This window comes from Hyla sarda, chromosome 4, assembly GCF_029499605.1.
Source record: "Hyla sarda isolate aHylSar1 chromosome 4, aHylSar1.hap1, whole genome shotgun sequence".
Classification (NCBI taxonomy): domain Eukaryota; kingdom Metazoa; phylum Chordata; class Amphibia; order Anura; family Hylidae; genus Hyla; species Hyla sarda.
In genome coordinates, this window is record NC_079192.1 from 332,229,353 (window position 1) to 332,257,253 (window position 27,901).

Sequence of the window (27,901 nt, forward strand, 5' to 3'; positions counted from 1 at the left end):
ATTTTCTAATGGTGTCACTTCTGCTGTATGTATTTGAATGTTCATTTTGTTTGTGGATTTCATGCCTGATGAATGAAGCTAGGAAATGTGTTGGATGAAAAATAAAAATTATTTACTTATTATCTACATTGTGATCCTGATGAGCGTCTGTGAAAATCCCTCTATGCTGCACTATTGTGTATCTGTTTTTTGCTACAGACATGTTTACTTAGAAAACCCACTGTTCCTTTGGGTCTCCAGGTCCTCTGACTGGATTGCCTGAGTGAACTTGGTGCTGCCTCGATGTTATAGGCTAAGTCTGGTTCTGTCATCCTTATTATAAAAAGAACGAGTCTTGCCAAGGACTCAGGTTCATGACTACTTGATAGTGTGGACTTGTCAAAGGATATCATCTAGTAATTTAAGTCTATAGATCCTTTTAACGTAAGCACCGGCCCTATGCCAGCTCTTATGAATAATGGACACTGCCTAACACAGTGTGAAATGAGCCACATTCTGTGTAAGATCTATTTTTGTGCTGTTTAATTGGAATCTGCTAACTAATGTATTTGGATTAGTCATATGAGCAAATGAAATATATTACCAGACACACATAACCGCCCCCAAGAGATCCACATCATCTAGTAGACTTGGTTGGGCCTCATAAGCTATGATTTACCTTTTTTAACACTGCTTAAAGGGCTGTACAGGATTACAAAAACATGGCTGCTCACCTCCAAAAACAACACCACAGCTGTTAATGGATTGTAGCGAAGTCCCATTCACTATAATGTAGCTGATCTAAAATACCAGGCACAATCTGAACGAGAGATGCACTGTATTTAGAAGAGAGCAACCATGTTTCTATAACCCCATACAACCAGGTTATACAACTTGTTATTCCAGATGCATTGAGGAAAGGTTACATAAGTCTCTCTAGTCTTTACTTAGTAAATGCCTGGGGCATGGAACTGGTTGGATCCTTGCTACCAGCTTGGTAAATAAGCTTACTTTATGATATTTCCTGCTTGTTCTTGGGCCATGTTGACTTCCCCATTGAAAGACATTTTAATTTAATTACATATCAAAAACCAATTGTAAATAAATTATGCTTTTAAAGACCATTCCTTCCTACAAAACAGCTTTAACCCCTTAAGGACGCAGGGTTTTTACGTTTTTGCTTTTTCATTTTTTCCTCATCACCTTCTAAAAATCATAACGCTTTCAAATTTGCAAATAAAATTCCATATTATGGCTTATTTTTTGCACCACCAATTCTACTTTGCAGTGACATTAGTCATTTTACCAAAAAATCCACAGCGAAACGGAAAAAAAAATTCATTGTGCGACAAAATTGAAGAAAAAATGTCCTTTTGTAACTTTTGGGGGCTTCCATTTCTAATAATCTTTATTCTGTAGGTCCATACGGTTAAAATGATACCCTATTTTTATAGGTTGGATTTTGTCGTACTTCGGAAAAAAAAATCATAATTACATGCAGGAAAATTTATACGTAAAAAATTTGCATATTCTAACCCCTATAACTTTTTAATTTTTCCGCGTACGGGAAGGTATGAGGGCTCATTTTTTGTGCAGTGTTTTGAAGTTTCTATCGGTACCATTTTTGTATTGATCGGACTTTTTGATCGCTTTTTATTAATTTTTTCATGATATAAAAAGTGACCAAAAATACGCTATGTTGGACTTTGGAATTTTTTGCGCGGAAGAAATTGACCGTGCGGTTTAATTAACAATATATTTTTATAGTTCGGACATTTCCGCATGCGGCGATACCACATATGTTCATTTTTATTTACACAGGTTTTTTTTTTTATGGGAAAAGGGGGGTGATTCAAACTTTTATTAGGGAAGGGGTTAAATGACCTTTGTTAACTTTTTTTTCTTTGCACTTTTTTTTTGCAGTGTTATTGGTCCCATAGGGACCTATAGCACTGCACACACTGATCTTTTACCCTGATCCCTGCAAAGCCACAGCTTTGCATGGATCAGCGAGATAGGGGCTCGATTGTTCAAGCCTGTAGTTCAGGCTTGGAGCAATCAAACGCCGATTGGAATGCGACGGAGCAGGGGTCTCCGCTCGCGTCCTAGCTGATCGGGAAATCGCCCAACTGAGCTGCAGGGAAGCGTTTACTTTCACACGCGGCGGTCAACTTTGATCGCCGCGTCTGAAGGGTTAATAGTGGGCGGCACAACGATCGGTGCCACGCACTGTTAGCCCAGGGTCCCGACTATCAGGTGTGATGTGGGCTCACGGTGTGACCCCGTTTTAAACACCGGGACCGGGCGTACAGGTACGCCCTACGTCCTTAACAAATTAAAGGAGTACTTTAGTGGATTTTTTTTAATCAAATGGTGGCAGAAAGTTAAAAACAGATTTATAAATTACTTCTATTACAAAATCTTAATCCTTCCAGTACTTATCAGCTGCTGTATTCTCCAGAGGAAGTTGTATAGTTATTTTCAGTCTGACCACAGTGCTCTCTGCTGACACCTTTATCCATGTCAGGAACTGTAACTTTATTCTTCTGGACTCAAAGAAAGACCACATGCTTTTGAGAATTAGCGCAGAGACAGATCTTTTGACATTTATCTTTAGAATTCATTGTTTCATCAATAATTCCAAGCCGTCCTGGCTCAGATGCAACACAACAGGCTCAAACCATGATACTACTACCACTGTGTTTCAAAAATAGTATGGGATTTTTATGCTGGAATGCAATGTTTTCCTTTCTCCAAACAGAACACTTCTCATTTAACCCCTTAAGGACATCAGTTTTTCTTTTCTTTTTTGCACTTCAGTTTTTTCCTCCTTGCTTTCTAATAATCATAACACTTTACATTTTCCACCTGCAGACCCATATGAGGGCTTGCTTTTTAAGCCATGAATTGTGCTTTGTAATAACATCACTCATTTCACCACAAAACTGAATTATAATAATAATAATAATATCATTTGTAGAGCAAATAAAAACCAAGGCAATTTTGCAAATTTTAGAGGCTTCCGTTTCTACACAGTGCACTTTTGATAAAGATGAAACATTAACTTTATTCTGTAGGTCCATATCATTTAAGGGGTATTTCATGAAAAAAAAAATAATAATTCATATCAACTGGCACCCGAAAGTTAAACAGATTTGTAAATTGCTTCTATAAAAAAAATCTTAACCCTACCAGTACTTATCAGCTGCTGAATTTAAGTTGTTCTTTTCTGTCTGACAACAGTGCTCACTGCTGACACCGCTCAGGAACTGTCTAGAGCAGGAGAGGTTTGCTATGGGTATTTGCATTTGGTGTCAGCAGAGAGCACTGTTGTTGTCAGACAGAAAAGAACAGCTCAACTTCAGCAGCTGATAAGTACTGGTAGGATTTAGATTGTTCATAGAAGTAATTTAGGAGTTTAACTTTTGGGAGCCAGTTGATATGAATTATTATTATTTTTTTTTCATGGAATACCCCTTCAAAATGATACTCAGTTGAAATAGGTTTTGTTGTATTTTACTACTTAAAAAAATTAATAAAAACCATGATCTGTAAATTTACGTTGATACTATTTTTGTTTTGATGGGACTTTTTGGTCACTTTTGATTTATTTGATTTTGATTCATGTCCAAGAATCAGCAATTCTGGACTTTTGATATTTTTTTTATTTTTACGCCATTGACTGTGCAGTTTCATTATTTTATTTTTAAAAAATGGTAAAAGGGAGGTGATTCAAACTTTTATTAGAGAAGGGGCATTTTTCCCATTTAGTAACTATTTTTTCACATTCTACTCTGTTTTTCAGTCTCCATAGGGGACTATTACATGCAATCTTTTGATTGCAGAAACTGGACAATGCTGTCCTATAGAACAGCGTTGATCAATCTTATCAGCCCTCCATTAGTGCAGGCTGCCTGCACTATTGAAGCACTGATCGGATGAGCTGGGGGCAGGCAGGGACACCTTTGCCCATCCTTTCAGCTGATCAGGACCCCACAATTTTGTTGCAACAGTCCCAACCAGCTCCCAAAGCTAGCGGAAACATTGTTTTCTTGTTTTAGGAAAGCCTTGATTTGTTTTGATTGCGCAACTACAGGGCTTCATACAATAGGAGCAGTACTAAAGCATACATTTACACACAATGGGGGAGATTTATCAAAATCTGTGGAGAGGCAAAGTTGCCCAGTTGCCCAAAGCAACCAATCAGATTGCTTCTTTCATCTTTCATAGGCCTTGTTAAGAATGTGAGAAGGAACCTGATTGGTTGCTATGGGCAACTCAGCAACTTTGACTCTCCACAGGTTTTGATAAATCTCCCCCAATGTCCTGAAGGGGTTAAACCAAAAAACACTATTTAGGTCTCATTCATCCAGGAACCATTGTTCTAATAGCCATCATCCAGGTTATCTTTAGCAAACTGTGGACAGGCAGCAATGTCCTTTTTGGAAAACAATGGCTTCCTCCCTACAATGCTGTCATGCACACCTTGTTGTTCTCTGTCCTCCTGATGGTGGACTCATGAACATTAACATTAGCTAATATGAGAAGGATCTTTAGCTCCTTACAAGTTACATTGGATTCTTTGTGACCTCACAAACTATTACCCACCTTGCTCTCGGTGTGATCTTTTCATCCACTATTCCTGGGGAGGGTAATAATGCTCTTGTATTTCATCCAAACTCTAGAGATGGTTTTGTAACCTTTTCAAACCTGCTGAGTAGAGATGAGCGAACTTACAGTAAATTTGATTCGTCACGGACTTCTCGGCTCGGCAGTTGATGCCTTATCCTGCGTAAATTATTTCAGCCTTCAGGTGCTCCGGTGGGCTGGAAAAGGTGGATACATTCATAGGAAAGAGTCTCCTAGGACTGTATCCACCTTTTCCAGCCCACCGGAGTACCTGAAAGCTGAACTAATTTATGCAGGAAAAGTCAGCAACTGCCAAGCCGAGAAGTTCGTGATGAATCAAATTTACTGTAAGTTCGCTCATCTCTACTGCTGAGCATCAACAAATCTTCTTGTGGGGTTCTCAGAAGTCTCCATTATTCCTACCATGATCCCCAATCATAAATTGTGAACAGATTCCTTTTCTGTAAATAAAAACAGGTCGCCCATTCACACCCAACTGTCATCCTATTTATTGAAAATGCCAGCGTAGTGAAGGAGTCCCTTAATTCCATCATGTGTTGGATTTCTCTCTTCTTTGACTCTAACATTGTTGACCAAATTTTTATTTACTTTTAGTGTGTGAAAAACTTTACAAAGTTTTAGGTAAAAATGTATGCAAAAATTTAGAAAAAAATGCAAAAGGTTCACAATCTTTCCAAGCACCAATGTAACTTTACTTCTTCTGTGCCGCCCATTTAGTGATACCTACCATGAGACATGTAGAGCCATTCTGACTGGGTTTTATGCTGGATCTACCTCTTCCACAGCAATAGGACAATAAGACAAAAGTATGTCTGCTTTGCCCAGAGCACTCAATAGCAACTCAGATTTTATTTATCAGTTAAAGGGGTCCTCCGGTGAAAAACATTTTTTTTTTTTTTTTATGAACTGGTGCCAGAATGTTAAACAGATTTGCAAATTACTTCTATTTAAAAATCTTAATCCTTACAGTATTGATCAGCTACTTTATGTTCCACGGGAAGTTCTTTTCTTTTTAAATTTCCTTTCTGTCTGACCACAGTGTTCTCTGCTGACACCTCTGTCTGTCTCAGGAACTGTCAAGAGCAGGATAGGTTTGCTATGGGGATTTGCACCTGCTCTATACAGTTCCTGAGACAGACAGCGGTGTCAGCAGAGACTACTGTGGTCAGACAGAAAAGAAATTTAAAAATAAAAGAACTTCCTGAGGAGCATACAGCAGCTCATAAGTACTAGAAGGGTTAAGATTTTTAAATAGAAGTAATTTACAAATCTGTTTAGCTTTCTGGCATCAGTTGATAAAAAAAAAAAAAATAATAATAATAATAATAGTTTTTCAATGGATAAATCTGGGCCACAATGTTTCGACAGGCTTTACTAGTTGGCATTAACAGCAGCACCATCCTTTCACCGTAATGTGCTCATACAGAAAAGTCATATAGAAACAAACACCATCATATGTATAATTCTACCACTATATGTCTAACACAGTAGTTGTCTTTTCTAGGTGTAGAGAAAGAAGATCATTGGTAGCAGAAAGATCTTTGTTTCAAAGTGTGTTAGCTACTGTGTACAGTACAGTCTCCACCTTCCTGCAAAAATCACACTGCTGCCAATAATCTTCTTTCTCTGTACTTAGAAAGAAAACTACTGTGTTAGCACACAATTATTATCATAGAGAAAGCACTGTACCGGCAATACCACATCCAGTGTGTCCCAGCTTATCAGTCCCTGTGAGCCAGTTTCTCCGATGTCATAATGGAGCAATATTTTTTTAAATGCAATCGTGGGACAACCCCTTAAGGGAAACCACACGATCAGGTTGCCTTACAGTTGCATTGTGGTTTGTAACTGCATCATGCCAGTTTCCCATACTAAAGATAAAAATGCTCATTGCTGTACTAATATTTCACCTCAGCATATCTGCTGTGGATTCTGTGATTGGCCGAACGCTTCTTGTGTGCGCTCACATACAGATCTTGACGACATTGTGATATTTTCTGCTGAACAGTGTGTGGTTGAGGCACTATTCAAGAAGATACAGAAACAGCAGATTAAACTATTAAAGGGGTACTCCACTGGCCAGTGTGGAACTAAATGTTCTGAACGCTGTTTTTGCTCTGCGTGGGTCGGCCACGCCCCCCTTGTGAAGTCACGGCCACACCTCCTCAATGCAAGTCTAAGGGAGGGGGCGTGACAGGCATCACGCCCCCTCCCATAGACTTGCATTGATGGTGTGTGGCCATGACATCACGAGGGGGCGTGGTCAACCCAAAGAGTGCAAAAACAGCTTTCGGAACATTTAGTTCCACACTGGCCAGTGGAGAACCCCTTTAAGCAAGTTCCATGAAATGAATTTCAATACACCAATATCTGACAAGTATGAAAAAAACGCAGCATTTCAAAAGCAGTTCCTGTCATTCAAAAGCACTTTTGTTCATTCAGTCTTTGCAGAGAAAAGGAGGGATCTGCCATCCAGCCGGAAAGTGGAGCACAATGCCGCTAGCTTTCCAGACTCGTATCGAAGGAGTGAGACCTGGTACGATCAACAACTTTTGACATATATGAGCAACATGTCAAAAGTTTTTTATTTTTTTTATTTTTATGACAGTAACGCTTCAACTAAACGTTCATTAGCCTTGTTGCAAATGTAATGTTCTGTAGAGTAAAATTAACATTCTATTTATTATCCATGGTGATCAGAGCAAAACAAAAAATCATAGTGGAAAATAGTGTCTTTTGTGTTCATGGCCCACCCTCCACACCCAGTCCGTTAATGTTATATTTCTCAAAATGATACCACTAAAAACAACTTATTCCACAATAAAAAATAATCCTAATGAAACTCCATCAAGAGAGCAAAAAATATAAATTATGTAGAATGGAGTGATACAAAAACATTATTATTTTTTTTTTTAAATTTGTTTTCTAGTGTTTTTGTTTTAAAAGAAAACTATAAAAAAGTATAATAAATTGGGGATCAGTGTAATTAAGACCTGCAGAACAAAGCATAGCATTGATCAGTATAAGAAAATCAAATAATTGCTTACAAAAGTCTCCTAGAGGGACTTATAAGTACTAAAAAGTATCTTTCCTAATAAAAATTCAAATCACCGCCATTTTCCCATTTGTGGTCATGGACATAAGAGTATGTATAAGGGTGAAGCAGTTGCCTGAGGTGTGCCTTGGCCGCCATGTAGGTATGCCTAAAGAATTGGGAAACCTAGTAAAAAGGAATAAAATAACATGAAATAAAGGTTGGGCGGGTGAAAACAACTCGAGCATTGTGGATGATGTTAGTGAGGAAGAGGGAGTTAACCCCCAAGGGACTCAGCCTATTTTCACAATTTTTTTTGCAATTCTGACCAGACTGTCACTTGTATGCATTAATAACTGGGATGCTTTTACCTTTTATTCTAATTCAGAGATTATTTTTTTGTGACATATTCTACTTTAACATACTGGTAAATCTTTGTCATTACTTGCATCCTTTCTTGGTGAAAAATCCCCAAATTTCTTGAAAATGTAGAAAATTTAGCAATTTTCTAACTTTGAAACTTTCCGTTTGTAAGGAAAATGGATATTCCAAATAAATTATATATATTATATATATAAATTATATATTGATTCACAAATACAATATATCTACTTCAACTCAGAAAATTGACATGTTTTTACTTTTTGAAGACATTAGAGGGCTTCAAAGTATAGCTGCAATTTTCACGAAAAATTCTAAATCTGAATTTTTCAATGACCAGTTTAGTTTGAAGTGGATTTGAGGGGCTTTTTTGTGAGAAATACCCCATAATTGACCCATCATAGAAACTGTACCCTTCAAAGTATTCAAAATGACATTCATAAAGTTTGTTAACACTTTTAGTGTTTCACAGCAATAGCAGCAAAGTGAAAATTCAAAATCTTCATTTTTTTTTTTACACTCGCATGTTCTTGTAGAGCCATTATTTGAACTTTTACAAGGGGTAGAAGGAGAAAAAGCACCACAAAATTTGAAACCCAATTTCTCTCGAGTAAGGAAATACCTCATATATAGATGTAAAGTACTCTGTGTTTGCACTAGAGGGCTCAGAAGGGAAGGAGCGACAATGGGATTTTGGAGAGTGAGTTTTGCTGAAATGGTTTTTGGGGGGCCTGTCACATTTGTACAGTCATGGCCGTAAATGTTGGAACCCCTGAAATTTTTCAATAAAATTAAGTATTTCTCACAGAAAAGGATTGCAGTAACACATGTTTATTCCTTTTGTGTGTATTGGAACCAAACGAAAAAAGGGGGGAAAAAAAGCAAATTGGACATAATGCACCAAACTCCAAAAATGGGCTGGAGAAAATTATTGTCACCATTAACTTAATATTTGGTTACACACGCTTTGGAAAAAATAACTGAAGTCAGTCGATTCCTATAACCATCAATAAGCTTCTTACACCTCTCAGCCACTCTTCCATGGTAAACTGCTCCAGGTCTCTCTGATTGGAAGGGCGCCTTTTCCCAACAGCAATTTTAAGATGTCTCCACAGGTGTTCAATGGGATTTAGATCTGGACTTATTGCTGGCCACTTCCGAACTTTCCAGCGCTTTGTTGCTATCCATTTCTGGGTGCTTTTTGAAATCTGTTTGGGGTCATTGTCCTTCTGGAAGACCCAAGATCTCGGATGCAAACCCAGCTTTCTGACACTAGGTTGTACAGTGTCGGTTGGTAATCCTCAGATTTCATGATGCCTTGCACAAATTCAAGACATCCAGTGCCAGAGGCAGCAAATCAACCCCTAAACATCATTGAACCTCCTCCATATTTCACTGTAGGTACTGTGTTCTTTTCTCTGTAGGCCTCATTCCGTTTTCAGTAAACAGTAGAATTATGTGCTTTACCAAAAAGCTCTATCTATCATTTGTCCACAAGACGTTTTCCCAGAAGGATTTTGGCTTACTCAAGTTCATTTTGGCAAAATGTAGACTTGCTTTTTTTATGTCTCTGTTTCAGCAGTGGGGTCCTCCTAGGTCCCCTGTCATAGCGTTCATTTCATTTAAATGTGGAGGGATAGTTCGTGCTGTCACTGATGCTCCCTGAGCCTGCAGAACAGCTTGAATATCTTTGGAACTTGTTTGGGGCTTCTTATACACCATCCTCCGGACTATCCTGTGTTGATATCTTTCATTAATTTTTCTCTTCTGTCCATGCCCAGGGAGATTAGCTACAGTGCCATGGGTTGCAAACTTCTTGATAATGTTGTGCACTGTGGACAAAGGCAAATCTAGATCTCTGGAGATGGACTTGTAACCTTGAGATTGTTGATATTTGTCCACAATTTTGGTTCTCAAGTCCTCAGACAGTTCTCTTCTCCTATTTCTGTTGTCCATACTTAGTGTGACACACACAAAAACACAATGCAAGGGGTACAGAGTAACAAGGGGTACAGTGAGCCTTAACATCCCACAGGTGTTTGACGACTTTTCGTTAAATCAGATGTCTAGATGAAAAAAAAATTTCCACTAAAATGCTGTTTTTCCCCCCAATTTTAAAGGGGTAATAGAAGAAATGGGGTTACAAATTTTGGGGGGCATTTTCTCCCGAGTATGGAAACACCCCATATGTGGATGTAATGTGCTTTGAGGGCAAACTACAATGCTCAGAAGAGAAGGAGCGCCATTGAGCTTTTGGAGAGAGAATTTGTTTGGAATTGAAATCGGGTGCCATGTGCGTTTACAAATCCCCCATAGTGCCACAACAGTGGACACCCCCCTCCCCCCCACATGTGACCCTATTGGAAACTACACCCCTCACAAAATTTAATAAGGGGTGCAGTGAGCATTTATACCCCACTGGCACTTGAAAGATCTTTGGAACAGTGGGCTGTGCAAATGAAAAATAATTTTTTTCATTTTCACAGACCACTTTTTCAAAAATCTGTCAGACACCTGTGGGGCGTAAATGCTCACTGTACCCCTTATTACATTACGTGAGGGGTTAGACACATAGGTCTCTCTCTTGCCAAAATATGTACATGGCTGCTAACCTGTCCTTTATGTTGCCATTATGCTAAAATCCTCTAGTTAAACAATATTGTACACAAACAAAACTCTACTAGAAATTTGATTCCAAAATGATTACCAAATTTTATTAATTTTTACCATAGACATAATTACAAAAGATTAAAAAGGCAGTAGTACCCAATAGCGGGGGTAACTGGTGCAGATAATACAAACAATTACATGTCATGGCATCCATAAGGTAACACAACAATTAGTATTGCACTTCTAAAAAGTGCATGTGCTATACAAAGTGCTATAGTGAAGGTAACGCTATTCTGGTAACTCTTCACTATAGCACTTTGTATAGCACATGCACTTTTTAGAAGTGCAATACTAATTGTTGTGTTACCTTATGGATGCCATGACATGTAATTGTTTGTATTATCTGCACCAGCTACCCCAGCTATAAAGTTTCGTTTGTGTACAAAAAAATTATGTGAGGGGTTTAGTTTCCTATCCCTGCTATTGGTCATATAGAAGCGAGGAACAATAGCAGATTGGAGTGGGGGGGGGGGGGTTAACTTTCGGTTTCCCGGTTCTGCCCACCCACATAAGGCGGGTCAGAACGGGGAAACTGACAGGGATCGGCACCGAAGTCCACTTACCCATCGGCGGAGGCTGCGGGCGGCGACTGGCATTGGTGATCGGCGGGCGGCGATGTCATGTGGCTGGCTCCCTTGATCCTACGGAAGCCGGTGAGTTGCCTAGCAACATCTGGAGGGCTACAGTTTGAGACCACTATACAGTGGTCTCTTAACTGTGGCCCTCTAGATCTTGCAAAACTACAACTCCTAGCATGCCCACACAGCAGTTTGCTGTCTGGGCATGCTAGGATTTGTAGTTTTGAAACATCTGGAGGGCCACAGTTTGGAGATCACTGTGCAGTTGTCTTGTAACTGTCAGTCATTTTTCATTTGCACTGCCCACTGTTCCAAAGATCTATCAAACGCCAGTGAGGTGTAAATGCTCACTGCATCCCTTATCAAATTCTGTGAGGGGTGTAGTTTCCAAAATGGGGTCATATGTGGCGGGGGTCCACGGGGGGCTTTGTAAATGCACATGGCCCCTGACTTCCATTCCAAACTAATTTTCTTTCCAAAAGCTCAATAGCGCTCCTCCTCTTCTGAGCATTGTAGTGCGCCAGCAGAGCACTTGATGTCCACACATGGGGTATTTCCATACTCAGAAGAAATGGGGTTACAAATTTTGGGGGTCATTTTCTCCTATTACCCTTTGTAAAAATGTAAAATTTGGGGAAAAAACAGCATTTTTGTGAAAATTTTTTTTTTCTCATTTACACATCCAACTTTAACAAAAAGTCGTCAAACACCTGTGAGGTTTTAAGGCTCACTGTACCCCTTGTTACGTTCCTTGAGGGATGTAGTTTCCAAAACAGTAGGCCATGTGTTTTTTTTTTCTGTTCTGGCACTATAGGGGCTTCTTAAATGTGACATGCCCCCCAAAAACCATTTCAGAAAAACTCACTCTCCAAAATCCCACTGTCGCTCCTTCCCTTCTGAGCCCTCTAGTGCACCTGCCGATACAGATACACATATGAGGTATTCCCTTACTCGAGAGAAATTGGGTTACACATTTTAGGAAGATTTCTCTCCTTTTACCCCTTGTAAAAAAAAATAAAAAAATTGGGTCTACAAGAACATGCCAGTGTAAAAATGAAGATTTAGAATTTTCTCCTTCAATTTGCTGCTATTCCTGTGAAACACCTAAAGGGTTAACAAACCTTTTGAATGTCACTTTGAAAACTTTGAGGGGTGTAGTTTTTATAATGGGGCCATTTATTGGCTATTTCTAAAATGAAGGCCCTTCAAATCCACTTCAAGACTGAACTGGTGAAAAATTGGAAAATTGCTGCTATACTTTGAATCCCTCTGATCTCTTCCAAAAGTAAAAAGATGTCAACTTCATGATGCAAACATGAAGTAGATATATTGTATATGTGAATCAATGTATAATTTATTTGGAATAGAAATTTTCCTTATAAGCAGAGAGCTTCAAAGTAAAAAAAAAATGCTAAATTTCCTATTTTTTCATCATATTTTGGAATTTTTCACCAAGAAATGATGCAAGTATCGACAAAATTTTACCACTAACATAAAGTAGAATATGTCTCGAAAAAGCAATCTTGGAATCAGAATGAAAGGTAAAAGCATCCCAGAGTTATTAATGCTTAAAGAGACAGTGGTCAGATGTGCAAAAAATGGCCGAGTCCTACACTGAAAATTGGCTGGGTCCTTAAGGGGTTAAGAACTACCACTTATTAAAAGACTCAAGGTGTGAACCCAAGAGCCAGCCTACAAAAGCAATGTACTATGATGAGGTACCTGGGTGACAACTACCGTATATACTATAAGCCGAGTTTTTCAGCACAATTTTTCGTGCTGAAAACACCCCCTTGGCTTATACTCGAGTGAACTCTCCGCCTTTCAATCCCTTCTCAGTGGTCTTTAACCTGCGGACCTCCAGATGTTGCAAAACTACAACTCCCAGCATGCCCGGACGGCTGATGTCCGGGCATGTTGGGAGTTGTAGTTTTTGAAACATTGCTTTGACGACGACGCAAAGGGACGTTCATGCGCAACGTCTCTGTGCGTCGTCGTCAAGGCAACGTCACTAGTCCGGGCCCGACGTGCGGAGAAGAGGTCCCCCCCCCGGTGAAAATGTACAGCCCGCAACGACTAACCCTTACCACCGGACAGTCCCTGCAGCACAGATGGCCTTGACCAGCTATGGGGAGGTGAGTACAAAAAGGGGTGGGGGTGGGGGGGGGGGTGCACTGGATGATGACGAAGGCCGCAGTGGTCTTCAACCTGCGGACCTCCAGAGGTTTCGAAACTACAACTCCCAGCATGCCCGGACAGCCGATGTCCGGGCATGCTGGGAGTTGTAGTTTTTGCAAAATCTGGAGGTCCGCAGGTTGAAGAACACTAATGAAGGGATTGACAGGCGGTGATGATGAAGGGGGGGGGATGATGACGGGGTCTGGATGATTACATGGGGGGGATGATGTATTTCCCACCCTAGGCTTATAGTCAAGTCAATAATTTTTCCTGGGTTTTTGGGGTGAAATTAGGGGCCTTGGCTTATATTTGGGTCGGCTTATACTCGAGTATATATGGTATTCGTAAGATGAATGTAGTTATGAAGACCTGAGGCTCGTGGATTGGTGAGGGCAATCTGCCTCTAACTAGGCTGTTCAATGTACCAGGAACAATACAACGTCATGCACATGAAATGAAAATAAAATGACATGAAGGTTATACAGATTGACAAGAGCAATTTGCCTCTAAGTGGTGTGCCAAGTACATTCCTTCCAATAACTGTAATGATAACTGGTATATTTGTATAACACTCCAATAACTATGTGAAACGATACGCATGGTAGCTCTGAGCCAGATGTATCGCTGAGAGAACTGTAAGTTATAACTTCCGATAACAAAATGACATATTATACATAATTCACCAACTTAATGCTGCTACCTGTAAAAGCCCTAAAGAATTGAACCTGAGGTAATACATATACAACGCTCTAAAAACATAAATGATACACTCCTTGCACGGAGTCTGTAAAGTAGTAATATGTGTATAGTGCTCAGTGAGCTGATACATACATAAATACCTCCTAAAGCCAAAATCGTATAGTCCTACTCCAGTGTGTACTATACGTGGTGTTGAGTGTATAGAATAGAATGGGATAATTAATACCAATGGAATAAATAATACCTTCTGGAGGAACATTAACTCATGAAATTAGACGGACGCTTTGTGAACTAGCCTGGCAGATAAAACCCTCCTTATCAATAGTTCTCCTGGCTCAGCATATGGCTCTCACTTTGAAGGCTTGAGCATGGCAGCCAGTGACGTGGTTGGGGTATACGTGCAGCAGCCTGAATGCTTCAGTCTGAAGCATTCCCTTTTGATTCCTTGTGGTGGGAACATGACCGCCTAGCGCTCCATGGCCCAGAAGAATAAAAAAAAGATAATGGCCCTCATTTACTATTGCAAACCTGACATGTTTTGTCAGGTTGTGCGCCAGTTTCTGTCGAATTGCGCCAGAAATCCTGTCTGCGCCAGAATTTGTGCCAGAATTGAAAAAACCCCGACTAACTCTCTATTTTGCTAAGAAAACCCGAAAAGGGGGCGTGGTCACTGGGGAAAGGTGGCGTGGTCTCCTAAAAGGGGCGTGTTCCCGAGATTTTCACAGAAACCCACCATATTTACTAAGGTTTCAACAGAAAATGTGGTGGATTTGAGCCGAAGAAAACCCTACAGATCAGAGCATGTGTAAAAAAAAAAAAAAAGCAAAGTGTAGGGAAAGTGGAAAATGTAGGGAAACCTTAGTAAATACCTTGGAAAATAAATTGTAGGGAATTAAAACCCACAAAGAAACCTACACAACACTCTTAGTAAATAAGGGCCAATATGTGAACAAGATGTGATTTTTTGCATTACGATGTGCAATATGGTGGGGCTGTACAGAATATGTGGCCCAGTAGCATGAATCAGATACAGTATGGTATATAACATGCTATGAAGGCTGTAAAGTATATAGGTAGCTTCTAGTATATGTGCTGTATATTACATTGGTGTATAGCACAGTATGGTGAGGCTTAACAGTATATAATAGCACATTAAGTGAGGCTGTACAATCTACCTGGGGATGTTACCCACCTGAGTACATGGAAACATAACACCGATGATTTTGTAACTACCGTAAAACATAACAGGCCTCAGTATGAGAAATGTGATAGTAATGGTATTGTGACTACCTGAGGACTTGATAGGCCTCATTAAACAAGAAATGGTAATGATATGGAGACCCCATGAGAATCTTATAACAGTGACATTGTGACATTCTAAACTAGACAAGACTAGATACAACGAAATGTAACAGTGATGATATAGTAAATACCTGTAATATAGTGGCCACCTTATATAAGAAATGTAAATGTATGACTGTGACTACCTGAAGTGTGTTAGGAGAAATTTTTTTATTTTTTTTATTTTTTTTTATAATTTAAAAGGGGTACTGCGGTGGAAAACTATTTTTTTAAATCAACTGGTGCCAGAAAGATGAAGTTCTTTTATTTTTGAATTTCTTTCCAGTCTGACCACAGTGCTCTCTACTGACACCTCTGCCCATGTCAGGAACTGTCCAGAGCTGGAGCATATCGCTATAGCAAACCTCTCCTGCTCTGGACAGTTCCTGACATGGACAGAGGTGTCAGCAGAGAGCACTGTGGTCAGACAGAAAAGAAATTCAAAAAGAAAAAAAAATACAAATCTGTTTAACTTTCTGGCACCAGTTGATAAAAAAAATTAAAAAAAATTGCTTTCCACTGGAATACTCCCGGCATATCGCCCAGGGGGGTCCTGAGGTCCCCCCCAAATCGGCGATCGCAGCAGATCGCTTATCAATTCAGAGCTGATCGGGTCTCTGATGACCAGATAGCCCAGAAAATAGGGATGATCGCAGATGTCAGAGACAGCCCCGATCATCCTGAAGGATGGAGTGAGTTGACAGTGGTGCCACCTCCTCCTATCCACTGCCATTGGTTGGTTAGGACTAACCGACCAATGGCAGTTGGGGGCGGGGGGTAGGGAATGGGGGTTAAAGTTGAAATCCCCGCTCTACCCGTCCTTGGATGTTGGGCAGAGCGGGGGGGAAAGATGGCGGCGGGTACCGAAGCAGTTGAGGATGGCGGCGGCTGGGGATCTGGGGCAGTGAGGAGGCAGCGGCGGAGTAGCGGTGGAGGCAGCAGTGAAGATCAGGGGTAAGTGACCTTCATTGCTGCCTTCTATGAGTTGCCAAACTACAACTCCCAGCATGCCCAGACAAGCAAAGGCTGTCTAAGCATGCTGGGAGTTGTAGTTTTCCAACATCTGGAGGGCTACAGAAGAACACTATACAGTGGTGCCAGCTGTAGCCCTACAGATGTTGCAAAATTACAACTCCAAGCATGCTCAGACTGTCCAGGCATGCTGGGAGTTGTAGTTCTGTAACATCTGGCCCTTCAGATGTTGCAGAACTACAACTCCCAGCATGCCTGGGCAGTCTGAGCATGCTTGGAGTTGTAGTTTTGCAACATCTGGAGGGCTACAGTTTGGACACTACTACACAGTGGTCTCCAAACTGCTCTCCTCCAGTTGTTGCATAAATACAACTTCCAACATGCCCTTCGGCTGCCTGAGCATGCTGAGAGTTGTAGTTTTGCAACAACTGGAGGCACACTGGTTGGGAAACATTGTCTGTTTCCTTAGTGTTTCCCAACCCATGTGCCTCCAGCTGTTGCAAAACTATAACTCCCAGCATGCACTGACAGACCATGCTTGCTTGGAGTTGTAGTTTTGCCACAGCTGGAGGCACACAGGTTGGGAAACACTGAGTTATGTAAAAAACTCAGTGTTTTGCAACCAGTGTGCTTCCAGCTGTTGCATAACTACAACCCTCAGCATGCACGGACAGCCAAAGGGCATGCTTGAAGTTGTAGTTATGCAACAGCTGGAGGCATACCACTACAAGTCTCAGCATGCCCTTCTGCTGTCAGTGCATGCTTGGGGTTGCAGTTTTTGCAACAGATGAAGGCACACTGGTTGTGTAACACAGAGTTAGTCACCTAACTCAGTGATTTGCAACCAGTTTGCCTCCAGCTGTTGCATAACTGCAACCTCCAGCATGCACGGACAGCTAAAGGGCATGCTGGGAGTTGTAGTTTTGTAACAGCTGGAGGTTTGCCCGCCCCCCATGTGAATGTGCAGGGTACATTCACACGGGCGGGGGTTTACAGTGAGTTTCTCACTGCAAGTTTGAGATGCAGCAAATTTTTCGTTGCAGCTCAAACTCCCAGAGGGAAACTCCTCATCTACCCCTACATATTTACCCCCCACCTCCACCCAATAAAAATTAGAAACGTCTGGTGAGGCACGGTTTCTAAAAAGGAGCCTCTTGCAAAACAACAACTCCCAGTGTTGCCGGACAGCCAGTGACTGTCCAGGCATGCTGGGAGTTTTGCAACAGCTGGAGGCACCCTGTTTGGGAAACACTGCCGTAGGGTAGTTTTGGTATTGGAGGCAAGTGTAATTCTTACATTCAGGTCCGTCCCTATGCAAATCCCTAATTTAGGCCTTAAATGTGCATGGTGCTCTTTCACTTCAGAGCCCTGTAGTATTTCAAGGCAACAGTTTAGTGCCACATATGGGGTATTTCTGTACTCAGGAGAAATTGCCTAACACATTTTGGGGGGCTTTTCCCCTTTTACCCCTTATGAAAAGGTAAAGTTGGGGTTTACACCAGCATTTTATTGTAAATTTTTTTTATTTTTTACACTAACATGCTGGTGTTGCCCCATACTTTTAATTTTCACAAGAAGAAAAAGGAAAAAAAGACTCCCAAAATTTGTAACACAATTTCTTCTGAGTACGGAAATACCCATTTGTGGACGTAAAATGCTCTGAGGACGCACAACAAGGCTCAGGAGTGAGAGCACCATGTACATTGAGGTGATTTGCACAGGGGTGGCTGATCGTTACAGCGGTTCTGACATAAATGCAAAAAAAAAAACCCCACATGTGACCCAATTTTGGAAACTAGACCCCTCACGGAACGTAACAACAAATAGTGAGCCTTAACACACCACAGGTGTTTGAAGAATTTTCGTTGGATGTGAAATTGAATATTTTTTATTAATTTTTTTACTAAAATGCTGGTGTTATCCCAAATTTAGAATTTTCACAAGGGGTATTTGGAAAAAAGCCCCCCAAAATTTGTAACACCATTTCTTCTGAATAAGAAAATACCCCATGTGTGGACATAAAGTGCTCTGCGGACACACTACTATGCTCAGAAGAGAAGGAGCGCCATTGGGCTTTTGGAGAGAGAATGTGTCTGGAATTGAAGGCCATGTGCGTTTACAAAGACCCCCCGGGGTGCCAGAACAGTGGACAACCCCCACATGTGACCCCATTTTGGAAACTACACTCCTCACAGAATGTAATTAGGGGTACAGTGAGCATTTACATCCCACAGGTGTTTTGAACAGTAATTTTTGTAATTTTCCATTTGCACAGCCCACTGTTACAAAGATCTGTCAAACGCCAGTGGGGTGTAAATACTCACTGCACCCCTTATTAAATTATGTGAGGGGTGTGGTTTCAAAAATGGGTTCACATGTGGGGGGTTTCTGCTGTTCTGGCACTATGGGAGGTTTGTAAATGCACATGGCCCCCGACTTCAATATCATCAAAATTCTCTCTCCAAAAGTCCAATGGCGCTCCTTCTCTTCTGAGCATTGTAGTGCGCCAGCAGAGCTCTTAACGTACACATATGGGGCGTTTTCTTAATCGGGAGAAATTGGGCTTCAAATTTTGGAGTCCATTTTCACCTGTTACCCCTTGTGAAAAAGAAAAATTTTGGGTAACACCATCATTTTAGTGTTAAAAATCAAATTTTCACGTCCAACTTCAACGCAAAGTCGTCAAACACCTGTGAGGTGTTAAGGTTCACTATACCCACCTTGTTGCGTTCCTTGAGGGGTGTTTCCAAAATAGTATGTCATGTGGGGGTTATTTTGCTGTTCTGGCACCATGGGGGCAACATGGCCTCCAAAAACCATGACAGAGTCATGTTGTGAGCCCGCAGAGCACTTTATATAAACATATGAGGTATTTTCATACTCGAGAGAAATTGGGCTACACATTTTGGGGGGCTTTTTCTCCATTTACCACTTTTAAAAAATGAAAAAAATGGGGCTACAAGAACATGTTAGTGTAAAAAATGCAGATTTAGATTTTTCTCCGCCACTTTGCTGCTATTCTTGTGAAACACCTAAAGGGTTAACAAACTTTCTGAATGTCATTTTGAATACTTTGATGGGTGTAGTTTCTATAATGAGGTCATTTATGGGGTATTTCTCACAGAACGGCCCATCAAATCCATTTTAAACTTAACTGGTCCCTGAAAAATTCAGATTTTTAAATTTTTGTAAAAATTTTGAAAATTGCTGCTATACTTTGAAGTCCTTTAATGTAATCAAAAAGTAAAAACACGTCAACTTTCTGATGCCAACATAAAGTAGACATATTGTATTTGTGAATAAATATAAAAAAATGTTGGAATATCCATTTTCTTTACAAGCAGAGAGTTTCAAAGTTAGAAAAATGAAAAATTTTCAAAATTTTCATGAAATTTGGGGATTTTACACCAAGATAGGATGCAAGTAATGAATGAAATTTACCACTAGTATATCATGAAAAAACAATCTCGGAATCAGAATAAACGGTAAAATCATCCCAGAGTTATTAATGCATAGAGTGACAGTGGTCAGAATAGCAATAAGGGGCTGAGAGCTTAAGGTGAAAAAGGGCTCAGTCCTTAAGGGGTTAAAAACAGTTAATTGCAAAGATTCCACTTATAGTATGCCCCTCCCCCTCACAAAAAAGTAATTACATGTCTCTCATATATAACTTTAAATTAGGCTTTGTTATTGGCTGAAGACCAATTAGTCAACGCGTAATAGAAATAGTCATGACTAAGAGCTATACACAGCCTGTGGGCAAAGGGCAGCTGGTGCTTCCGCTCTCTCTCCCTCCCTCCCATGTGCTCAGCACTGAAAGACAAAGACTGAAGCAACGATCTGCAGCTTTCTCAGCATTCTTACTAGTACAACGCTGAAAAATGCCTGAAATGTTGATGGAAGTAGAGGAGGTAAGATGCGGGCATTACAGTTTATTAAGATGACTACAGACAGTACACAGAGCACAGTATATTAAAGTGTGAATGGGTGTTTAGTGATCACATCCTGCAGTTACAGACCTCCCATGTATCTGGGCAGGCTTTTCCTATACATAAATATGTAAATGTGTCCTCATGATTGTTGGATCCTCATGATGTGAATACACAAACTGCAAATACATACACTATATTAGATTACTATATATACACTGGATTTTGTTACATTGTAGGTTTTTTCCTGCTAAATTTAATATGAAGGGTATTTTATGTGTTTCAATATGTCTGCCGTATTTAGTCACCTGTCAGGGATTGTGTGTGAAATTTTTCATTGTTGGTCTGTAATGTTACAGGATAAAATGTTTACTGTTATATCTGGGATGTTGCTCTTTTTAATTGTATTAAAGGGGTCTCTCAGCAAATTTGAACCATTACTAAGGAGAGGGGTTGTGTAATGATCACTTCTGCTTTGGTCATGCAACTTGATGAGACCAAGAAGAACATTGCTTTATGTCCCAGTTACTGCCACAGCAAGTGTGTAGCAGTCTTTTTCCTACCCACTTGCCTCAAAAAAAGCTGGAGATAGTCAGATGGCCATTTCTTTTATTGCGAGTAAACCCCTTTAAAGTGAAATTTCTACACATTAACCCCTTAAGGACCAAGGGTGTACAAGTACGCCTTTGTTCCCTGGTACTTAAGGACCAAGGGCGTACCTGTACGCCGGCGGGAATTTTGGTCCCCCACCAGACCGGGGTGACTGCTGATATCTATCAGCGGGCACCCTGTGCAAACCCCTGGTGGGGTCCCCCCCCCATGTCGGAGATTGCCACAACTCGCCAGTCAATTCAGATTCCGGGTCAATCGGGTCTCTGGTGACCTGTAAAGAAATAAATAAAAAACTACAACTCTCAGCATGCCCTTCGACTGTCAATGCATGCTGATTGTTGCAGTTTTGCAACAGCTGGAGACACATAGGTTGTGAAACAGAGTTTGTAGCCCAACTCAGTGTTTCGCAAAAAGTGTGCCTCCAGCTGTTGCAAAAATACAACTCCCAGCATGCACTGAGAGACTGTACATGCTGGGAGTTCTATGTTTGCAACAGCTTGAGGCACACTGGTTGCGAAACGCTGAGTTAAGTAACAAACTCAGTGTTTCGCAACCCACCCCACCCATGTGAATGTACAGGGTACATTCACACGGGCAGGTTTACAGTGAGTTTTCTGCTGCAAGTTTGAGATGCGGCAAATTTTCCGCTGCCGCTTAAACTCCCAGCGAGAAACTCACTGTAAAACCCTCCTTGTGTGAATGTACCCTAAAAACACTACACTAAATAAAAAGTAAAACACTACATATACACATAGCTCCACACAGCCCCCCCCCCTCCAATAATAATAAAAAAAAAAGTCTTGTAGGGCACTGTTTTAAAAACGGAGCCTCCAGCTGTTGAAAAACAACAATTCCCAGTATTGCCGGACAGCCACTGACAGCTGGAGACACAGTTTGGGAAACACTGCCATAGGGTATTTTTGTGGGCGATTCAAATCCCCAATTTAGGCCTCAAATGTGCATGGCGCTCTCTCGCTTTGGAGCCCTGTTGTATTTCAAGGAAAGAGTTTAGGGCCACATATGGGGTATTTCCGTACTCGGGAGAAATTCTGTTACAAATTTTGGGGGGCTTTTAATGCTTATGAAATGGTAACGTTGGGGTCTACACCAGCATGTTAGTGTAAGAATTAATTTTTTTTACACTAACATGCTGGTGTTGCTCCATAATTCTCACAAGCGGTAAAAGGAAAAAAAGACCCCCAAAATTTGTAACGCAATTTCTCCTGAATACAGAACTACCCCATATGTGGGCATAAAGTGCTCTGCGGGTGCACAACATGGAGTGAGAGTGTGCCATGTACATTTGAGGTCTAAATTGGTGATTTGCAGCAGTTCTGACAGCGGTTCTGACATAAACGCAAAACAATAAATACCCAGAGGTGACACCATTTTGGAAACTACACCCTCACGGACTGTAACAAAGGCTATAGTGAGCCTTAACAACCCACAGGTGTTTGATGAATTTTCCTTAAAGTTGGATGTGAAAATGGAAAAAAATTTCACTAAAATGCTGGGGTTACCCTACATTTTTCATTTTTACAAGGGAGAATAGGAAAAAAAAGACTGTAGCCCCATTTCTTCTGAGTAAGAACATACCCCATATATGGATGTAAAATTCTCTGCAGGTGAACTACAATGCTCAAAAGAGAAGCCATTGGGCTTTTGGAGAGAGAATGTGTCCGAAATTGAAGGCCATGTGTGTTTACAAAGCCCCCATAGTGCCAGACCAGTGGACCCCCACGTGACCCCATTTTGGAAACTACACCCCTCACATAATGTAATAAGGGGTACAGTGAGCATTTACATCCCCAAAGGTGTCTGACAGATTTTTGGAACAGGGGCCTGTGAAAATGAAAAAATTTTTTTTTCATTTGCACAGCTGACTGTTCCAAAGATCTGTCAAACGCCAGTGTGGTGTAAATGTTCATTGCACCCCTTATTAAATTCTGTGAGGGGAGTAGTTTCCAAAATGGGGTCACATGTGGGGGAGGTCCACTGTTCTGGTACCACGGGGGGGCTTTGTAAACGCACATGGCCTCCCACTTCTATTCCAACCAAATTCCTTCACCAAAAGCTCAATGGTGCTCTCTCTTCTGAGCATTGTAGTTCGCCCGCAAAGCACTTTACATCCACAAATGGGGTATTTCCATACTCAGAAGAAATGGGGTTACAAATTTTGGGAGTTTTTTTCTCCAATTACCCATTGTGAAAATCAAAAATTTGGGGTAACACCAGCATTTTAGTGAAATATTTTTTTATCATTTTTACGTCCATTTAGCGGAGATTTGTCAAGCACCTGTGGGGTGTTAAGGCTCACTGTACCCCTTGTTACGTTCCTTGAGGGGTATAGTTTCCAAAATAGTATGCCATGTTTTTTTTTTGTTTTGTTTTTTTTGCCACCATAGGGGCTTCCTAAATGTGACATGTCCCCCAAAAACCATTTCAGCAAAATTTGCTTTCCAAAAGCCAAATGTGACTTCTTCTGTTCTGAGCAGTGTAGTGCGCCCACAATGCACATGACATCCACAAAAGGGGTATTTCCATACTCAGAAGAGATGAGGTTACAAATTTTGGTGGGCATTTTCTCCTATAACCCTTTGTAAAAATGTAACATTTTGGGGGAAAGCAGCATTTTAGTGGGAAAATTCATTTACACATCCAACTTTAACGAAAAGTCGTCAAACACCAGTGGGGTGTTAAGGCTCACTGGACCCCTTGTTACATTCCTGGAGGGGTGTAGTTTCCAAAATAGTATGCCATGTATTTTTTTTTTATTTTTTTTGCTGTTCTGGCACTATAGGGGCTTCCTAAATGTGACATGCCCCCCAAAAACCAATTACAGAAAAACTCACTCTCCAAAATCCCACTGTCGCTCCTTCCCTTCTGAGCCCTCTACTGTGCCCGCCGAACACTTTACATACACATATGAGGTATTTCCTTACTCGAGAGACATTGGGTTACAAATTTTGGGGGGCTTTTTCTCCTTTTACCCCTTGTAAAATTTCAAAAACTGGGTCTACAAGAACATGCAAGTGTAAAAAATGAAAATTTTGAATTTTCTCCTTCACCTTGCTGCTATTCCTGTGAAACACCTAAAGGGTTAACACACTTTCTGGATGTCATTTTGAATACTTTGGGGGGGGGGTGCAGTTTTTATAATGGGGTATTTCTAATATGAAGACCCCTCAAATCCACTTCAAAACTGAACTGGTCCCTGAAAAATTCTGATTTTGAAAATGTTGTGAAAAATTGGAAAATTGCTGCTGAGCTTTGAAGCCCTCTGATGAATTCCAAAAGTAAAAACATGTCAACTTTATGATGCAAATATAAAGTAGACATATTGTATATGTGAATCAATATATAGTGTATTTGATATGTCTAATTTCCTTATAAGCAGAGAGTTTCAAAGTAAAAAAAAAATGCAATGTTGTCAAATTTTTCATCAAATTTTGGGATTTTTCCCCAAGAAAGAATGCAAGTAACACAAAAAATTTACCACTATGTTAAAGTAGAATATGTCATGAAAAAACCTAGTCTCGGAATCAGAATGAAAAGTAAAAGCATCCCAGAGTTATTAATGCTTAAAGTGACAGTGGTCAGATGTGCAAAAAACGCTCTGGTCCTTAAGGTGAAAATGGGCTGGGGTGGACCATGTACACCTTTTACAAATATCTTTTTTTATTGTTCATTTACTTCCTAAACATAAAATCATGCATCTTTCAAAATGTAAGAATTACTATCTTTTACCTGGCGGGACAATGCAGGTGAAACTAAAAGCGCTGTCCCGTGCTGATACTCACGTCCTCAGATGGACCGCCTGATGTTCCATCTCAGAATGCCTTAGGTAAAAACCCTTCCCTGCTCCCCCAAAGCTGCCATTATTCCAGTGAAGCATGGTGCCACTATACAGCACTTCTTAGTATTGGCACAAAAAGTGCCCACTCATCAATCATTGGCTGAGGCTTGTCACTCCCACAACCACAGATTGTCTTAGGGTGCATGCACACCACGTTTTTGCAATACAGTTCCCGTATCAGGTTTTTGATGAAAAACGGATTCCTCAAAACCAGACTAAACTGTATCAAAACTTGTGTACAAATTTCAACCTGTATATGGTTAAAAACAGTGTACGGTTTGAAAAATGATGTCCGGTTGCATCCGTTTGTTAAGAAAAAAAAGTATATGTTTTTTACTTTTCACTCCATTTTGAATAAAGTTACACTTGTTTGATTGAAATTCCAAGAAAAAAAAACTGTGCAAAGTCAAAAACCGTATGGAACCGTAGGCACATACAGTTCCCATTGACTCCCATGTTAAAAAAAAATGTATACGGTTTACTACGGTTTTTCACCTGGACCAAAAAACGTAATAGTCTACAGTTTTGGGTACAGGTAAAAAAAAAACAAAAAAAAAAAAAACGTATAAGATGCAAAATGGAATAAAACGGATGATGTGTTTGACATACAGTTTACAATGTTAAGTCAATGCTTTACGGTTCCGTACGTTTTTTGACTTGAAAGCGTATACGGAAACTGTATAGCAAAAATGTGGTGTGCATGCACCCTTATGGGATACTCGAGAACGAGACCAGGAAGTACTGTGCAGCGAGGCCTTTTTCTGTCATAATAGAAACATTGGGGGAGTTGTGCAGGTGAATACTTTTATTTTTATCCTGGCCTGGCAAGATTTTCTGGCCAACCCCTCTAAATACAAAACAGTTAACTATATAACTATTTATTAAATTGCATCAGAAATGTATTCTTTAATAGTGCACATTCAAACAAATGGGAAACCATGTATTACATTGTGTCTCTATACAATAGCTACAATGCTCCAAAGAGATATCCATATGAGTGTAAGTACAAGTATTGCCTTGGTGGCATCATGCTTTAGTTACATTTAGTGGAGCATTTGTCACAAAAAAAAAAAAAAAGCTATGTGCATATTTTTGCATTGTACGACTTTTTGCTTTTCTCCACTTGACAAATAGGTTGTGCTTCTGACATAAGGGCACAGCTTTGCCCAAAGGGAATGTGGTCAACCCCACCTGCCAAACTTGCTAGAGTTTTGCGCTGTCTAGCAACCTAGCTCTGAGCTGGCAGAGATTTCATGGAGGGCATAAAGGCCTCTGATGCCCAGGGATTTCTGTAGAGTTGTGTGCCTCTACATCATAAACCTAGAAAGGCCGTGCACTGGCAGGGGATTCATTTCGATCTCCCACTTAGTGTGCATTGTATTATTTGGATTCTGACCTCCAAGTTAATGTTACATCCCTACACTGAAGCCTAAGGCTGCTTTCACACTATAAAAATTCAACCGTTACAAACGTCCGTCAAAAAACCCTTGTTAAACGGCCGTTAAACAATTCCATTCAATTCTATGGGATTTTTTGATTATCCGTTATGGCCCGTTATAGTCCGTCATGAATAATGGCCGGTAGTTGTGATGGGAGAAATAACGGCACATGCACAAATTTTTCTTCCGTCACAAGAAACGGGTAAATTAACGGCTGTTATTTTTACCATTGAAGTCTATAGCAAACAATGAGCCTTTATGTCATCCGTTTGCACCTGGTTTACAATATCCGTTATTACTTCTGAGCATGCTCAGAAGAGTTGACATCAGCAGACTCCTGCAGTGCTGAGGGACTACTACTCCCATCATGGAACAGATTTGCTTCCATGATGGGAGTAGTGATTCCCTGGCTGTGGGAGTCTGCAGACAGCTGGGGAGGCTACATTAGTGTTTGTACTACTTAGGGATCGACCGATATCGTTTTTTTAGGGCCAATACCGATAATCGGTGGAGGTTAGGGCCGATAGCCAATAACTTATACCGATATTCCGGTATAAGTTATCGGCTATTTATTCCCCCGCGACACCGCTGCAGATCATTGATTTAAAGCGGGCGCTTTAAATCGCACTACAGTGGCTTTTGTGGTGCCATAGGCCGCCGCCACCACCACCCGCTTCTCTCCCCCTACCTGTCAGGGTGGTCCGGGCCATCCATCCTTCCTGTAGTGTCCGGCGGCATTCCGGGTGGAGGGTGAACCGGTCCGGGCTGTCCTTTTCCGGGGGTGCTCTTCTCCACTCCGGGCAGGCTCCGGCCTAGTAACGCAGCATAGACGCCGCTGCGCAGTGACGCCCGTGCGCAGCGACACACCTGACGTCACGGCGTAGCGGCGTCTATGCAGCGTACTAGGCCGGAGCCTGCCGGAGTGGAGAAGAGCACCCCCGGAGAAGAAGGACAGCCCGGACCGGTTCAACCTCCACCCGGAATGCCGCCGGACACTACAGGAATGATGGATGGCCCGGACCACCCCCATTACGGGTAAGTTAAAAAAAAAATTATTGACTCGGAGGGTGGGGGAGGGGCCCGAGCGGTATGGGCAAAAATCCATACCGTGGGAGAAAAAAAACGGTATCCAGTTCATATCGGTATACCGGCCAGCACTATGGTGGGGGGTGCAACGTGGTGCGGTGGGTCGGGGGGGTCGGTCGCGGTGCGGCGGGTCAGGGGGGGGTGGTCGGTCGCGGTGCAGGGGGGGGGGGGGGGGCGGTGCGGGGGGCATTATCGGCTTATCGGCAAGGTAATTGCCAATACCGATAATGCCCAAAATCATGATTATCGGCCGATAATATCGGCCATACCGATAATCGGTCGATCCCTAGTACTACTACCCCCATCATGGAACAGAATCTGTTCCATGATGGGTGTTGTAGTACAGGGGCTGAGGGATTGATCGCACCATCTTTCACTTCTGAGACCCGATGCGATCTGAAGTTATTAAGAAGGGGAGCGGGCGGCAAGCTCCGCAACCCTGCGATGTATCAGTGTGTTTTAACTTTCATCTTTGAATCCCCCGCTCCCCGTCCCTG

At 41.2% G+C, this 27,901-nt stretch overlaps 2 protein-coding genes across 14 annotated transcripts in view; one reads left to right on the plus strand and one right to left on the minus strand.

The window, feature by feature from the left end:
* LOC130369631 (double-headed protease inhibitor, submandibular gland-like) overlaps positions 1 to 27,901 on the minus strand; it is a 99,789-nt gene that overhangs the window by 55,297 nt on the left and 16,591 nt on the right. Inside the window, exon 1 of one of the 13 annotated variants that reach the window (XM_056575100.1) lies at positions 11,278 to 11,308. The exons of 11 other annotated variants lie outside the window; for them this stretch is intronic. In XM_056575100.1, coding sequence (XP_056431075.1) covers positions 11,278 to 11,281 — 4 coding nt within the window. In that variant the 5' untranslated portion in view covers positions 11,282 to 11,308. Of the gene's footprint in view, positions 1 to 11,277; positions 11,309 to 27,901 lie in introns of those variants that run through there. One more of the 13 variants, XM_056575099.1, reaches the window with a different exon arrangement.
* MAT2B (methionine adenosyltransferase 2 non-catalytic beta subunit) overlaps positions 20,246 to 27,901 on the plus strand; it is a 61,624-nt gene continuing 53,968 nt past the window's right edge. Inside the window, exon 1 of the mRNA XM_056575085.1 lies at positions 20,246 to 20,393. Coding sequence (XP_056431060.1) covers positions 20,364 to 20,393 — 30 coding nt within the window. The 5' untranslated portion in view covers positions 20,246 to 20,363. The remainder of the gene's footprint in view (positions 20,394 to 27,901) is intronic.